The 16,661-nt window shown below is 34.7% G+C and overlaps 1 protein-coding gene across 1 annotated transcript in view; it reads right to left on the minus strand.

Annotated features, from left to right (window-relative positions):
• The window catches only part of LOC128993943 (uncharacterized), a 95,231-nt gene that overhangs the window by 1,816 nt on the left and 76,754 nt on the right, over nucleotides 1-16,661 (minus strand). Inside the window, exons 16-20 of the mRNA XM_054418086.1 lie at nucleotides 9,167-9,235; nucleotides 6,178-6,266; nucleotides 4,426-4,693; nucleotides 3,720-3,863; nucleotides 1,335-1,361 (exon numbers count right to left, since the gene is read on the minus strand). Of these exons, the coding sequence (XP_054274061.1) occupies nucleotides 1,335-1,361; nucleotides 3,720-3,863; nucleotides 4,426-4,693; nucleotides 6,178-6,266; nucleotides 9,167-9,235 (597 nt within the window). The remainder of the gene's footprint in view (nucleotides 1-1,334; nucleotides 1,362-3,719; nucleotides 3,864-4,425; nucleotides 4,694-6,177; nucleotides 6,267-9,166; nucleotides 9,236-16,661) is intronic.

Consider the following 16,661-nt stretch of genomic DNA (forward strand, 5'->3'; position numbering starts at 1 on the left):
TGTTGGAATAAGGTAGTTTTTTATTCAAACTGACACCGATATGTTTACATTAAAAGTTGTTTCCAAATAATGCAATTGATGGGAAATAATTTTGATTTCCGATCACTTTTTACGAGAAAATCCAAAACCAAGAGATCAATAACTTTAGGACTTGATTAACGCATTTAATTGGTCGGATATACTATAGTTCTTAACTGTAAACGTTGGTTTTTGGTATTGGTTCTTTTGCTTAGAACCGTTGGTAGTAGCAAGAATCATTTTTACGTACCAACACATCACTGTAATTTACAAATTAGTTATCGTTGGTGTTGCACCTTATTTATTACAGCCGTATTCAATTAAATGATGTCTGAACTGTATAAGTTTTGCTTTTTGTGACTGGATTCCAAAATGTAAAAAAATTATAACGTATTTGAGTAAAACATTTTTTGAGCAAACCATCATTAATTGTTTACGCCTTACGTTGTTTATATATAAATAGTTAGTGACCTATATTGGTATTTCTTTTTTAAATTACCAATCAAAATCGTCTATAATACTTCATTTCATACAGTTAGCCGTAATTTCGACAGGATTAAGGGTCATCTTCGGTCTAAGCAAATATAAATTGTTATGATAAAATTTGATATCATAACATAACATCATCATAACCAAAGATTTCAAATACACATTTTATATGTACTTTGTTATGCTTCAAGAGTAGCAAATTCCCTAATTAAGTTCTGCATTGTTGTGTCTATGTCTGATAGTAACGCATTAACGATCTTATTTCTCAGTGTTTCACTAAAAAGACAAGAAAACCTTCGATAGTGAAAATGTCCACAGTAATAAAGTGTTAAATGGTGAGTTTGAGGTAGTACTAAAAATACTTTCAAACGTTGAGGAAAGTAACTTTCAATTATAGGCTTACCTTAGGGCTATGCCTCATAAATATATAAAGTATTTTTTAGTTTAATCATTGGATTTAACATATGGACCAACACGATCTGGGCGACATTTTATTAAGAAGCATTTGTTTTGGCTTGAAACTGTCAGATATTGTATTTGCGAAGGTTTATGGATAATAGTTTTGCCAGCATATCTGAAAATATGCTAATCAAGTGCCGTTCTTAATATAAAAATGTTTCAATTGACTACTATAAGATCCCCGTGCGTAGAACAGGCACACAGCTAGTTCATAATAAAGTGTCGATCAGTGATATCAAGAACACTTGCATTGGAGTATTAAGCTGTAAATAATGTTTACTTTTACAAGACTTTCTTCTATTCTATAACCTCTACTTTTGGATAGTAAATTTCAATTTATAATAATAACCAACTCAAATTTTACTTACATAATCTTCAGCACGTATCCACACTCCCTGCAAAAAAACTTACAATGCATTACCAGTACACTACACACTAGTTAAAGTAAATTATTGTAAAATTTATAGTAAATTATTATTGTATTGGTAACATTTTTATTTGCCTCGTTGAACAAAAAAACCAGTAAAATTTAAAAATACGTTTATATTGTTCTATAAAATATACCCACACCAAGCGAACATACTGACTAGGTGGATTTCTAGTTCTAAATCTAATTGTTGATGGGACATAGGTCAAGGGAGTCATACTACTTGATCCCATTCCAGGACCTTTTTATATTAGTATATACTGTATATAGTCGTATCAGTTAACAGCCAAACTCTGGGGAATTGTTCTGTGGGTCTAAATAAAAATAATCATGAATGAAAACCTATTTCTGAAATCTCATCACTAACCAGACATCCTCCAATTTGTATTTTTTGAATTAACATTTTTATCATTGGATTATTCCAACAGATCTTTATGCAACTTGATAGTATGTTCAGGTAGTGGAAACCCATGTTAGAAAAAAAATAGTTTTATGCTGTAAAATGTGGTAGTACAAGGCTAAGCTAGTCAGGTTTAACCTGATTCGCCTTATTTTTAGACAATATTTCACGATATTTTGCCTATTCTTACTCAGCCTTTTTAAACTTGTTGTTGTTGATGTTGTTTATTAGGATTTCTTAAATGCTATAAAAAAGTTTATTTCACATTTTATCCTAAAATTGCCACTTTTTGAGTAATTGATTTATTATTATTTTATTTCATTTTATCACAATGATAAAAAAACAGCAGAGGGCAATGTAATTATAGCATGCCAAAGAATGTTTACATGAGTCACATAATCTATACTTATTACAGGCAAATACCACTCACTCACTGAAAACCATCTTAAAAAACTACAAACCATAGGAACTCAGAAATTTAAATGGAGGTTCCAAGTAAGCTCTGGGTGTTCAATGAGAAGCATTTTCAAAATACTCCATCAGGCCTGCTCTGCCCTGGTGCCCTGGCCCAAAGGTATGTCTACATTTGGTCGGATTAATATCTTTTTAGCGAATTTCCCTATAGGGAAGTAGCTATTACCGTAGGTGGCACGGTAAGACCTAGACCTGGGACCAATTAATTTTTTTGATTTTGATGTCCCCAGAGGCCAAACACACCATTCCTTCAAATTTTTATATATGTATATATATATAGAGAGATTTATATATATATACGTCCGTGAACGCGATAACTTGAGTAATTTTTGTCCGATTAACGTTTTTGATGAAATTTGGTTTAAAGGTGTAAAGCGGGATAAACTTGAATGAGTTCGCGAACCAGCACGATCGGACCATGGGAACGGGGCTTTACGGGGGGTTTCATGGGGTAAAAATTGAGTTTTCTCACTTTTGACCCTCAAAACAAAAAAATTCCCAATTTCTCTTTAGACCTTTTTAAAGAACTTAAAAAAACAAATAATTTAGTATTTAAAAGTATTTTTGTTCCGATAATAGTAACGGAGAAAATTAAAAAAATTGTAAATTAAAAATTCCTATGTTATTCTTATGGAGAATATTGTCAAATGTTGTAGTTTGCTTGTTTATGGATATATTTTGATCAAACTTGGCAAATTTATTTATTTTGTACTATCAATATTTTACTAAAAAACACACATTATTAGTTTCCTTGTAGCAGCAAACCTAGGTACTCGTTAAACCTAAAGTTATTAAAATATATTTAATTGAAAATCAATTCAGACAAATGGAAATTTGCTTAGTCGGCAGGTTTGCTGCGGCGGGGGTATTTTAATTTAACGCTATTAACTAATCTGAAGTAGACATCCTATTTAAATGACTAACTGTCACCAGTTTTTTTTTACTGAAAAAGAACATAGTTGTGTGAGCCAGTCACAGAATGCATTTTTTACCAGGCTAATGGGTCATAACAGTTGCTATAGCTCACCATAAGTCATTCCCTAAATCTTTTTTGGTAAAAAGGTTTGTGAATTCGACAAAAATTTAGATCAGAGCAATCTGTAGGAGGCTCACATCAACTACAATGATTTTGATATAAAATCAGGCTACAAATTTAACATGGGGATGGAATGTCTTTCCCTAAGTTTTACTTGGTAAAAAGGTTTGTGAATTCTACAAAATTTAGTAATTTAGACCAGCGCAATCTGTAGGTGGCTCACATCAACCATGATGATTTTGATTAAAAATCTAGCTATAAATTTAACATGGGAATGGAATATCTAGTTGTATCTAATACATATACTTAATACTCCTCAATATGTGGCTTATTTTTTTATGAAAGTAGCAATTTTCCGTTGCCGGCTCTTGACACTTGAATGTGATCAATTATCTACAAACAGCAAATTCACCCACCTGTGGCTGAGGGAAAGGGTACTTGGGGGTGTTCTGGAAGTCGACGTTGGCCAGAGTTATATCTCCACGAAACTGAATTCTGGTGACAGACCTGAAAGGTTCTCTGTGTTTGTACGAGATGAAGTGCTGACCATCCACAGCCACCTGACAAAAACACACCAGGGAAAGATGAGTTTTGAAAATTAAAAAAAACCCAAGGTCATCTGGGTCCAGTTTCAAAAGTCCTTTTCTCAGAATGGACAGTCAACCACTCACCTTACTGTTACCCAGCCTATAAACAAGGCTACACCATTAAAAATACTTTAGAGACTCTAAGCGGAAACTAATAAATTTCACTATTTTCCACATGTTATATACGCTTATAAAACAACGAAAGATAAGTGGTTAAAGTTTTAACCCAGAAAAAGTGAACCTATAGAAAGCATAGTCTTGTATGTATAATAAGATGAGTAAATAAGAAAACAAGAATCCTGTAGTAAGGGGAGCAAGTATGTTGCTTGGAAAACCCGCTCATGTATATTTACTATTTAATTTAGTATAACATACCAAAAAAACCCTTCCTTCTTACTTTGCTACATACATATTTGGAATTACCATTTTCGATTTTGGAGCAGTAAAAGCAATACATATTATCATTAAACTGTGTTATTTTCAAATGTATTTATTGTTAGGAATGCTTGCTACTTTTGACTTTTCTGAAACTAACCATAAACTCGGCTTTGGTGATGTAGAATTCCAAGAAGAATGGCTGTCCTCGACGCAACGGAAACTTTTCAGCAATTGATCCCTCCTTATTGCCCCACTTGCCATTCATGTAGGTATTACGGTATGCGATGATATTCTCAGCAAACGTTGGATTAAATTGGAATGCAATGTCAGGCCGATCATCGTCTTCTTTATTTAGAATGTGAGGCCTTTCAAGCTGAGGCCAATCATCGTCATCTTTATATCCAACCAAAAAGTTCACTTCAAACCTGGAATGCCCGGAGGTTATTGTCTGGTGCCTTTGATTCAGACCAGCCTAGTGAACTATTCGTTAGGATTGTCTTGATTAAGACAAAAAAATCTTCCATTATCTTGCATTAAAACAACATTAAACTATGAACGTGAATAAAAAGTATAAACTCCAACTCTCAATGAGGAAGACATAAATGGTCTCATAGAATATTCCACTTGTGCCCTTCATTTTACTATAACAGCTTACCCCTTGAAATGAAGCACTGCATGACAAACCCTAAGTTATTGATGTATATGATGGACAAATTACCTTATAAAGTCAAGTATGATTGGGCTCAGTATGTGAGATCATAATTTTGTAAGTAAGTCAGACCTAAAAGATAAGATAAGTAAGTCTAGTTGGTTAGAAAATCAGTGCTCACCCATGAGTATTTATTTCCATCCCAAGTCTGACACTTCTACACGTAAGTATGATACACATTTAGTATTAACAAACTCTACAAATGGGGGACCAAATTGTTGTATATTTTTCAATGAAAAGTACGAAAGTGCTCAGTGTAAAAATCCAGGAAATCCAGTGTTGCAGAGAGATGGAAGATGGTTGTAGAAATGATGTTTTGATTCTAATGTTTTCGCCAACACCCAATAAAGTTCTGTAAAATAAAGAAAGCTTGTGGTATTAATAACTGTAAAATATTCCACAGTTGCTTACTACTGACAGATAAACCTGAAAACTCTTTGTATTCAAAAATAGAAGCCATCCTTCATCTGATGAAAATAAAGACTCTGACCATTCTATTGTCAAAACCACAGCCGACAAGTTAGAAATCGAGGGAGATAAAGGGCCGCTTGCTGCCTGTTGGTCAAACTCACCATGTTACTTTGAATCTACCTCTCGCAAAGTTAGCCTAAAATAAAAGGATTTTACGAGGATGAAGTATTTCACCCTTGATAACGTCCGGACACAGTCACAACTAACTAAACTTACTACTTTAAAACTTTTACACAGTAAAACTTAGACAGACTTTGGTTCATCTAAACTCAATTAACCAGCCCCTTACTTTGGCACATTCTAAACCCTTTATCTTGATCGGAAAAGACAATGCAGCTGTTATTTTAACAAGAAAAGTGATAGAAGGACCTGCCAGTTCTATTATCCTGATCTGGAGTTATTTAGGTTGGACTGTGCATGGAAAGTCTTATCGTCGAATAGATGGAATTTTACTTAAAACATAGCAATTGAAATACTAGAACGTACATCAAAAAAGTCAGTGATCATTATGAAACCTCGCTAAGTATAAAACAACTGGCATTCAGATTTGAAGGCAAGTATTGTAACTACTCAGCTACAAAGACAATCAAGTGAATGATGTTTTACCTGTAGTAAATTGATCGAGTAATCACTACTGACTAGAAGTGATATGTATGTAAGTCTATGTATGTAATGAATATTTTAAAATAGAAATTTTGCATTAATATACTGAATGAAAGTTTATCTTACCGTTTAGCATCATCATTCACAAACCCTTCAGCTATAATAGAAGCCTGTTCATGAAGTTGTGTCCTCAGCTTGTATACCTCATGTGTTGTCTAAAAACAGTTACTTTATTAATACAGTGTAACATTAACAACAATATTGTTGATAGTATGAAACCTATAAATTGCTTATATTTCATTTCCCTAGTACCTATTTATTTTCAAGATTACATCACTGAACGAACATGCAAATTGTTTGAGTTATTTTAAGTGAGTAACTAACACATTGGCAGCGAGCTACTACAATAATTATTGTAGTACCTGAGCACGATGTCGTACTCTGCTTTCTCATTGCCTCGGTGTGAGCTCAGCGTTCGGTAGGGAACATTGTTATAGTGCCGGTTTTATACTTAATTTTAGTGCGTTATTTTAGTCAATTGCTTTATATGGATTATGGTATTTCTCCTAAAATTCACGAGGTAGCCTACTTCTATGACAGAAAAAATTAGCAGAATAATGTGTAAAGAGGTGTAAGAGGAGTAAAGCACACCGTAAACCCTTTTTTATTGATTCAAAAATATTGACCATCATTAACTTATATATTTATCAATTATTATTGTTTACTTTTAAGAATAGCTTTAGATACAAATGAAAAATGAAGTGCGCAGTATTAGTACTAGGAACTTCAAAAAAATTTATCTGCCTCAGATCCGTTTGGAAAAAGCAAGATCAGGGCATTTTGTTATGGGTATCAGCATTGACTATATCAGGCTTCAACAAGTTACCATTGGCTGTGACAGATCTAAATTTTAAGAATTTTAAGACAAGACTGTTAGTATTTTCAGCAAACAACCCGCTAACAGGTAGTGTAGGTCGTGGTTTTGGATTAGGTTTATTATATGGAATAGGATCACAATAACGACAGTAGTGTTGCATTGTGGAAGGGACCTAACCTTAAAACTGTGCTTGACGCCTTTTTTGCGGTATTTGTTCATAGAGTATCCTGGTAACTTCGCACTTGGTTGTACCTTCATTTGACAATACTGAGGGCCTGTTAACACTTTAGTATAGTGCTGCTATCTGTAGCTTTCAGTTTTTGGGTGGAGTGTAAATATATTTTTCATACATTGATAATTTTTATGACTTTGTATCTCAAAGAACAATTTTACTCGTATCTGTGGGTTCTGTGACAAAAAAATTACAGCATCTCAGTACACTGACCAGCACAAGAAGAGGCCCAATTGTAGTACCTGAAATGACGTCATTAAATCCTTCTTATGCGGATGCATAATCATCTCTAATCTAACTTTTGGACATTGACAGTAGTAATTAATAATGTAAATAACTTATGGTAATTATTGTTCAACATATGTTTCGTTTTATTGTTTTACATTTTTATTGAGAGTTTGTTAAAATTGAAATACACAACCTATAGAAATACACAACAATTATTTTATTTCTAATCTAATGAAAAATGGGTACTTTGCTGTTAAAGGGAACATTCATTATTATCGATGATTTTTTTCTTGATATATCGATGTTTTTGTTTTCCGATCCATTACAAATTGACAACAACTAACTGATCATGTTTAGGCTAAAATAGTGTATTAAATGGATTAAGAAATGAAACTGTTTTAAGCTAACCTAACATAACCAACCAAACTTGCTGTACCATTGAAAAATTCTGTTTGTGTTTGAATATAAAAGGTAAGTTATAAACACGGAATTTTTAAATGTTACAGCAAGTTCGGTTAGTTATGTTAGGTTATTTTTTTAGAACAGCTTCATTTCATTAATGTTTGTTGATACTGAACAATATTTTCGTAGTTGCCAGCTTTTTCAATTTGTCAATATCGATATATCGAGAAAAAAATCATCGATAATGAACAGGGATACTATTTTTTTTTTCATATGTTAAGTGTAAGCAAAGTAGAAGTTTTTCAATCCAAATGCATTTCAAACGGAAGATAATTGTCGTAATTTCTCGTTTCTAGTAGCTTTATATTATATTTAATTGAAAAGGCATTGGGATTGAAAAACCTATTTACATTAAGTATGTGATTACAATTGTATTATTTTTTTAACTTTTAATATAGTGATACCTGACACAAAGCCCATTTAAGGTAACTATAGGAAATAGTTATATGTGTAACTAGGGGGGGGGGCTCAAATTAAGGGTCCTGTTCCCAAGGGGTCGAGAAAAATAGCAGATTATGTCTAAATCTACCGGAAATGAGAAATAACAAAAAAATATATTCCATTTAAGATGCATTGGGAATGAAAATATATTCTTTGTATACATTAAATATGTGATTACAAATTAATGTAATATCGTTTTTATTCTACTTTTAATAAATTGCAAAAAATGTTTTTAATACAAATATTTTTTCCTGCAGTCACCTGACAAAGTGAGCTTCCTTGCACTGGTTAAAGTACAGTAAGTTGCTAATTGCTGCATTTACTTTCTTTTACCTCTTTATTTTTTCTCTTTTTGCCGCACTCCAGTATTCGCGTATAAACATGCTGTATAGCTCTTGAATGAATAATTATTTCTTAACTGTGGGAAAAAATTATTGTATAACACGAGTGAAAATTGCCTTAGCTGCACTCAAGAAACTTCCACAGTCGCCTGTGGTTCATGCGTTAACATTTCTCTCGTGTCTACACGACCGTCGGGAATAGTCAGAATTTAGCTGTGATTGAGATGACAACGATGGTGTTTCCGTTACCGTGGGGATATAGAATTTTGCCGCGAACAAGGGGACGATGATGATCTCTCCACGACCATGGAAGGTTATTATGATATTGCATTGGTCGTAAAATACGATGATAATATTTCCATGAACGCGGGAGACGATGATGTCCTTACGTATGCAGGAGGAATCGTTTTTGTTTCCACTGAGTGGTATTCAGAATTTTGCCGAGGCCGAGGAAGATATTCACGATTTCACAGTGATTGTGGAATAAGATTAATAATATGTCTTCACGACTGTAGGAGATGATCAACATATTACCTCACACAAGCGGTCGATCTCCAACTTAGGAAGTCCAACGTCTGTCTGCCTTCCTTCCACAGGTTTTATCTAAAATTCAGATATATTGGATCAAATTTCACATTGGGTTTTAGAATAGACGAAAATAAAATATTTCTCTTATCCTGAACGTAGAGTTGTGCCTACCTTTCACCAACTAGTGGCATGACTATTTTTTTTTTCAAATTGTTCAAAGTTTTTATACAGGACGTGTTTTGGAAATGTCGATGTTCTGACGCCCCCAATTCAGATGCCCTAAAACGGCTGTCCGGTATGTTCAACGAATTATTCTTACTCCTGCCTGTAATGGAGAAGATTTATAGGCATAGGTTCTATTACTGGTAATGAGTAAACATCGTTGTGATGGTCAAATTTGATGAATCTTAATCAATGTGCTATAAATATCATATTTGTTCTGTCGCGTCTTTCAGCTTTTAACGATGTTTAAATTGAAGGAGCCAGGTATTATTTGAGTGTATTTTTTACTACTTGATATTTATATAAAGTCAATCCTACCTTTCCCCACTCCTAGTTGATATCTGTGCTATTATATATTTTCTGTATTGTATTTGGGAAAAATGTTTTAAATGAAACGGGATTTATTTAAATAATGCTTATTGGTTAAATAGTTTAATCAAAGCTTTTCCTCTCAAATGGTGGGTTTTTCTCGAACCTTTTCCCACGGTCTTTTTTCTGTGAGCCATCACTCGCCTTTGCACTGGGAACACGGTTCCAATTTTATTCACTTTTGCGCGCTTCTTAGAAACCTTATTGAGAAGAGCCACCAACTTATAAAATTGGGGATACAGAGCCGGGAGAAACAACCCTTTGCATCCTTGGGAGGATGAAACTCCCCGATGGCCTGACTGCTAGCTGGGCCAATGTGGACGTCCCTATGAGAAACTAGATGATCAAGAAAAGAGATTTTTGGCTTACGGTAAGGACAGCCCTATGCAATACACTTATTAATTCCTCTAGATGATTCAGATGGTCTTCTAAGCTCTTACTGTACACCATAGGATCACCAAGTTAATTAAACACAAATTTGAAGTCATGAAAGATGGAATCAACGTGTCTGGTGAGAGTCTGGGCCCCCACAGCTAGACCCATTAGAACTCGTGTGAATTGGTACAAATTCCACGGCATCAGAAGGCCTAAATTATAAACCTGATTCTGATCGAAAACAGAAAAATACTTTTCATTACTCTGCACGATAAAGTACTCTTTCCAAACGTAATATGAGCTAAGAATATAGTTTACATCCAGCTACTGCGCGGCAAAACTACACAACGTTAACTTTTTGTGGATTTGTAGTGCATGGAAAGTAGCCTTTAAGGGATTTTGCAACCGTAAATGCAACCTTTCCCTGCAATAAGTTACTTTCGAGACGAAAATCAGGCCAGTGTGTTAATGAAATCTGCTCCCGATTTTACTGGAATTATTTTTCTAAATTTAAGTCCTTGTTTGAAAAGGGCTTCATAGACAATTAGAAGAGGGAACTTTGACGCAGTCTAGATAGGGGAGCTTCACTCAACCTGCTTGATTAGCTCAGAAGATTTTAAGGTTTCAAAAAAGATCAAGGAAATTGGACATTGTGATGGCCCAAAAACCACAATTGCCTTCTGCACCGTTTCACCCATAAAGATGTTGGGTCGTGCGAAGTTGAGCTTGCTGCTTTCACTCCAGTGGATGTAAGGCCCGTCAACCACTGCAGCAGAGGCTCAGTCACAGCAACAGCACTCCCAGAGGTGGAGGAAGCAGAAACAGGAATGTTAATAGACCTCAACTTTAACGGAACTTGACTTGGAAAAAATATATATTGCAATTAACATGAACATCACAGGAAGGTTTGGGCTATCTTTACCCTTGTGAACAACATATTTTATGGGACTTGTCCAAAATTTCCTGTCTGGAAGCAATCCCATCGAATGTGGCATGTTTGCACACAAACAAAGCAAACAACGAACTGCTCCTGCCACTGCAACAGTCCAGGACCAGACCCCACAAATGTTAAAATAGGATAGGGACCAGAGTGGGTAAGATGCCCCCGTAGCTTGGTTTCTCTGAATACAGGTCCTGGACGCTCTTTGAAAGAATGGAGAGTCGGTCCAAGTCCTCAACAACTGATGTTCTCGGCGCAACAACAACCGAGAGTGTTTCTCCAGTTTCAGCCCGTGAAGCACAAGTCGAGGAGAGGAACAGCTATTGTTAAGAAAAATCAACAATATTCGTTAATGAACATTTTCTAAAACAATAAGCCGAATTACAATAAATCTTTTTCATATAAAACACGTCGCTCAAATACAATACGATAAAAAATGATCAACTAGGAGTAAGGGAAGGTGAAGTGAAAGGTAAAACTCACACCACAGTTAAACATAGATACTTTATTAGCCAAGATCCCAAAAGTAAGTCTTCAAGCTCAAAACAACAATACAATAAAAACAAACATCAAATATGCAACATATGATAGCAATTATAAAAATACCAAACAGCACATCTTCTCTTTTCTCTTTTTTTTAGTTTATTTGTAAAAATCTGAATCACTGTATCTAAGAGGTGGTTTTACACTTCTTTTAGGTCTGTCATTTTCATTGCTATTGTAATTATGTCCAGCATCAGTTTCAGTTCCTTGGTCTTCTTGGTATTGGTGTTCAAATCTATTTCCACCATTTTCAATAGGCCTATGCACAGCTATTATATGTCTCATGTTCCTTCTGATCGTCCCTGCCTGTGTATTTATCAGGTAGGACCGAGGATGATTTGATTTATTCTCAACATGTCCATAACGTTTTAAATCTGGAATCCAAACTTTGTCATTTTGATCAAGCTGTGAGAGATCTCTTACACCTTTCCTTACATCGTAGTTTCTCTTATTTCTTTCCTTGATTGAAAAATCCTTCTCTTTAAACTTTTGCAATCTTTCCCTTGTTACCTGTCTGAAGTTATTTATTGACGGTAATGTAGATCGGAGCTTCCGTGAATAAAGTAACTCTGCAGGTGAAAGACCAGACTCTAAGGGTGTATTTCTATATTCTAACAATCCAAGATTTGGATCACTACATTTCGTTAGAATCCGCTTCGCTATGTCAACTGCTTTTTCTGCTTCTCCGTTTGATTGTGGATACCTTGGGCTTGATGTCACTATACGGAAACCATATTCTTCAGCAAAATTTTTAAAATCCTGAGAAGTAAATTGCGGACCTCCATCAGCTCTTACCACATATGGTACTCCATGTCGAGCAAATATATTTTTCAATCTAGCAACCACAGCTCCAGTAGTCAATGCATCCACATAAACCAGTTCAAGAAATCTAGAATAGTAATCTTGCACAACTAAATACCATTTTGCATTACATTTCAAAAGATCAATACCTAAAGACTCCCAGGGATTTTTTGGTAGTTCAGTCAACAGTAATGGTTCTGATTTGTTACTTCTTTGCTCCAAGCAAACTGGACAATTTGTTACAAGTGTAGCAATATCTGTTGAGCAGCCAGGCCACCACACCGATTCATACACTCGCCTTCAACATTTGACAATTCCCATGTGACCTTCATGTATTTTACTCAGTATTTCCTTTCTCAACGATTTTGGAATAAACAGTCTGGTGCCTAAAAGGAGGAATCCTTTACTGATGTTTAGATCAGTCCTGTACTTCCAATACACCGAATTTTTATTCCAATTGTTATTCACAATCCAGGATTTAATTCTTCCGCATTCCTCATCAGTATCCTGAGCTTCTTTGATTTCCTTGAGCCTTTTGTCAGAACAAGGAATAGCATCTAAAATACTCTGAACAAACAAATCTTGTTCCAATATGTCTTCATGTTCTTCATTTGACTTAATGGGGTTCCTAGACAAAACATCTGGTACATAAAATTCCTTTCCTTTCACATATGTTACTTTATATCTAAAACAAGCCATTCTCATTCTTAACCGCTGAAGTCTTGCCGATAAGCTAGCGATTTGTTTACTTCCAAGCACCTGAACTAAAGGTTTATGGTCAGTCATAAGTTCAAACTCAGTTCCTAAAACATACTGTGAAAATCTCTCACATGCCCAAGTCAGTGCCAGTGCCTCCTTTTCTATCTGAGCATAACGCATCTCTGTCGGTGATAAAGATCTCGATGCATAGGTGATTGGTTTCCACTTTCCATCCACAAATTGTTCAATCACCCCTCCTAGGCCAAATGACGAGGCATCAGCTGCAACTCTGGTTTTACGATTTTTGTTGTAAGACACCAGAACTGGATTTGAAGAAATTAGGGATTTAATTTTATCCCAAGCACTCTTTTGAACGTCAGACCAAACCCACTGATAACCTTTCTTAAGTAAAATTCGCAATGGAGCTGTAACTTCAGCCAAGTTAGGAATAAACTTCATCAAATAATTAACCATGCCAAGAAATTGCCGAAGCTCGTTAACATTATTTGGGGTTTGCATTTTCATAATGGCCTCCACTTTCTCAGGATCAGGCTTTATCAATCCATTTTCAATCAAATGTCCTAGAAATTTAACTCTGTTCACATTAATGTTACATTTATCTTTATTAAGTGTAACATTGTGTTCTCTCAATCTTTGTAATACATTTGCTAGTCGATGGTCATGTTCTTCCTGTGTTCTACCGACCACAAGTATATCATCTGCTTGGTTTACTACCCCATCCAGTCCATCCAAAACTTGGTATATCCTCTTCTGGTAAACCTCTGGGCCAGAATTAATACCGAATGGTAACCTCTTGAAAAAGAATCGCCCAAAAGGAGTTATACAAGTCGTAAGCTTGTAACTTTCATGATGTAAGGGAACTTGAAGAAATCCATTTGTAGCGTCTAGTAATGAAAATATTTGTCCGCCTTCTAATTTACTTAGACTTTCTTCTACAGTTGGTAGTTGCCACCTTTCTCTCTGAATGCTTTTGTTGAGTTCGGTATAATCAACACATAGCCTCACTCTATCACCTGTCTTACGCGGTACAACAACAATTGGTGCACACCAGTCTGTTGGTTCTACCACTGGCTCAATTATTCCCTCAGAATGCAGTCGATCCAATTCTTCTTTGACTTTGCTCAATAATGGAGCGGACACTCTACGAGGGGCTGCCACAGCAAAGGGACGAGCATTTTGTGTTAGTGCAATTCTGTAGTTTTCCCCTTTCATTTCACCAATAGAACCAAAAACATCAGAAAACTGAGAAAATATTTGGTTAGAGAAAATCGAATCTATGTTGAACTGAATTAGGTTTAATTTCAACATTGCATTTCTACTTAAAAGTGGAGTAGGTTGTTGCTCAATGACGTAAATATCTTCTACAATAGATTTATTTCTAAAACCAAAGTAGCAACGATCTTACCAACCACTTTCAACCTAGTTTTCCCCGGACCAAATAATATTTTACTTGTTTCACTCGTTTCCAGTTTTAATTCCTTGCAAAGATCATATCCAATTATAGAAACATCTGCTCCAGTGTCTAACTTAAAATAAATATCATGCCCCTTGACATTAAGTTTTACTTTACAAGGATTTTGTCCTCCAACCTCTTCTATGGTCAATTCCCCTAAATAGGTTTTAGGTTTTTCTAATGGTTCATTACTTTTATTAATTTCTCTCACTTCAAATCCTTTGGTACAACATCTCACATAGTGTCCCTTTATTCCACATCTGAAACATGTAGACTGATTGGCAGGACAATCATTGCTATTGTGATGACCAACAAATCCACATTTGTTACATTTACCTTTCTTTGAAAAGCTTTGATCTTGACTTTTATTGCAAGAACTGTCCCTAAACCGATGTTTAGTGGATTGATTAATCCCCTTATTGACAAACTCAATTTCTGGTGATTCCCTCACTACTTTTTGTTGTTGTTTTAAACTCTCTGCTTGTCTTGCTTTCAAAATTGCTGTACTTAAAGTTAATTTTTCATCCAACTGTAAATTTTGAGAAAGTTTATCATCATTTACCCCAATTACTATCAAATCTCTAATTAGTTCATCTTTTAATTCTCCAAGTTTACATCTCTCTGCCAGTTTGTGTAAACTATTTATAAAAGAATCAACAGGTTCCCCCTCAGACTGACGTCTTTTTAGAAATTTAGCTCTCTCATATACAATATTGATTTTGAAACCTAAGTAAGACTCAAATCTACCCTTGACAGTGCCATAACTCTGTAATTCTTCATCTTTTAATCCGAAAGATGTTAGAAGGTCTTCTCCTTCATCTCCTAGACAGTATAAAAGCATATTAACCTGATTTTCCCCACTCTTACTGTCTAATCCTGAAGCTAATCTAAACCTTTCAAATTTTCTTATCCATCTAGGCCATTCAGAAGGTTCCCTGAAATTGAAAGGTTCAGGTGTGACAAGTTGGTATTGAACTGTACTAATTGTACTACTCACTGCTTCAGCCATGCTTAGTTCTTTCTTCTCCACAAAAGTTTATTTAACCTGACACCATGAAGTGAAAGGTAAAACTCACACCACAGTTAAACATAGATACTTTATTAGCCAAGATCCCAAAAGTAAGTCTTCAAGCTCAAAACAACAATACAATAAAAACAAACATCAAATATGCAACATATGATAGCAATTATAAAAATACCAAACAGCACAGAAGGTACGACTACCTTCACATAAATATCGAGTTGTAAAAAATATACTTACATAATAATTGGATCCTTAAATTAAAACATCGTTGAAAAGCGGAAACAAACAACAAAACCAATATTGAATTTTATAGCACATTGATTAAGATTCACCAGGGTTGACATGTAGAACGAAGTTGACTCATTACCAGCCATAGAAACTTTAAGTCATCTCGTTGACAAGCAGGAGTAAGAAGAGATCACCGTGCATAGCAGACAGACGTTGACCATTACCAAAACACGTACTATATAAAAACTTGAACAATTTGAAACAAAAAATGGGTCATGACACAAGTTGGCGGATCGTAGGCACGGCTCAAAGTAGGCAATTTGTTATGTATATCATTAACAGAAAAATAAAGTCAATCCTTGTGCGCCTCAAAACTTTGATTTCTAAGGTATTAAATTTTCAACCTTATTGATCTTGTTTTAGTTTTAAAGAATCTTTTAAATGCTAGATAAAAGTGTTTTGGGACATTTTTCATAAAAACAGCAATTTTTGTAATTTAAGTAATCCAAATTAAAATAATTGCAATCTTAGAACCAACACAGATTTGGCACCTTTTCATAAAATCAGTTTTTTTTAAATCAATTTAAGTTATACAAATTTAAATACCAGCCATTTTAAAACAAACCAGTTTTTTTATTGGTTGTTCTTTTTAAAAATATATCTTGCTTTTAAAACTGTATACTGTATAGTTTCATAAATTAGGTTACCTTGAATAGTTTTTGCGCAAAACAAAGAAACGAAAAGAAGGTACCTCGCAAACTAGGTATTTTAAAAAAAATATTCTTAGTTTTTTATTTTTATTTTGACCCAATAAGAAGGATGACAT

Source organism: Macrosteles quadrilineatus, unplaced genomic scaffold (genome assembly GCF_028750875.1).
Source record: "Macrosteles quadrilineatus isolate MER2022 unplaced genomic scaffold, UCM_ALF_1.0 Scaffold_5__1_contigs__length_97177068, whole genome shotgun sequence".
Taxonomy (NCBI): domain Eukaryota; kingdom Metazoa; phylum Arthropoda; class Insecta; order Hemiptera; family Cicadellidae; genus Macrosteles; species Macrosteles quadrilineatus.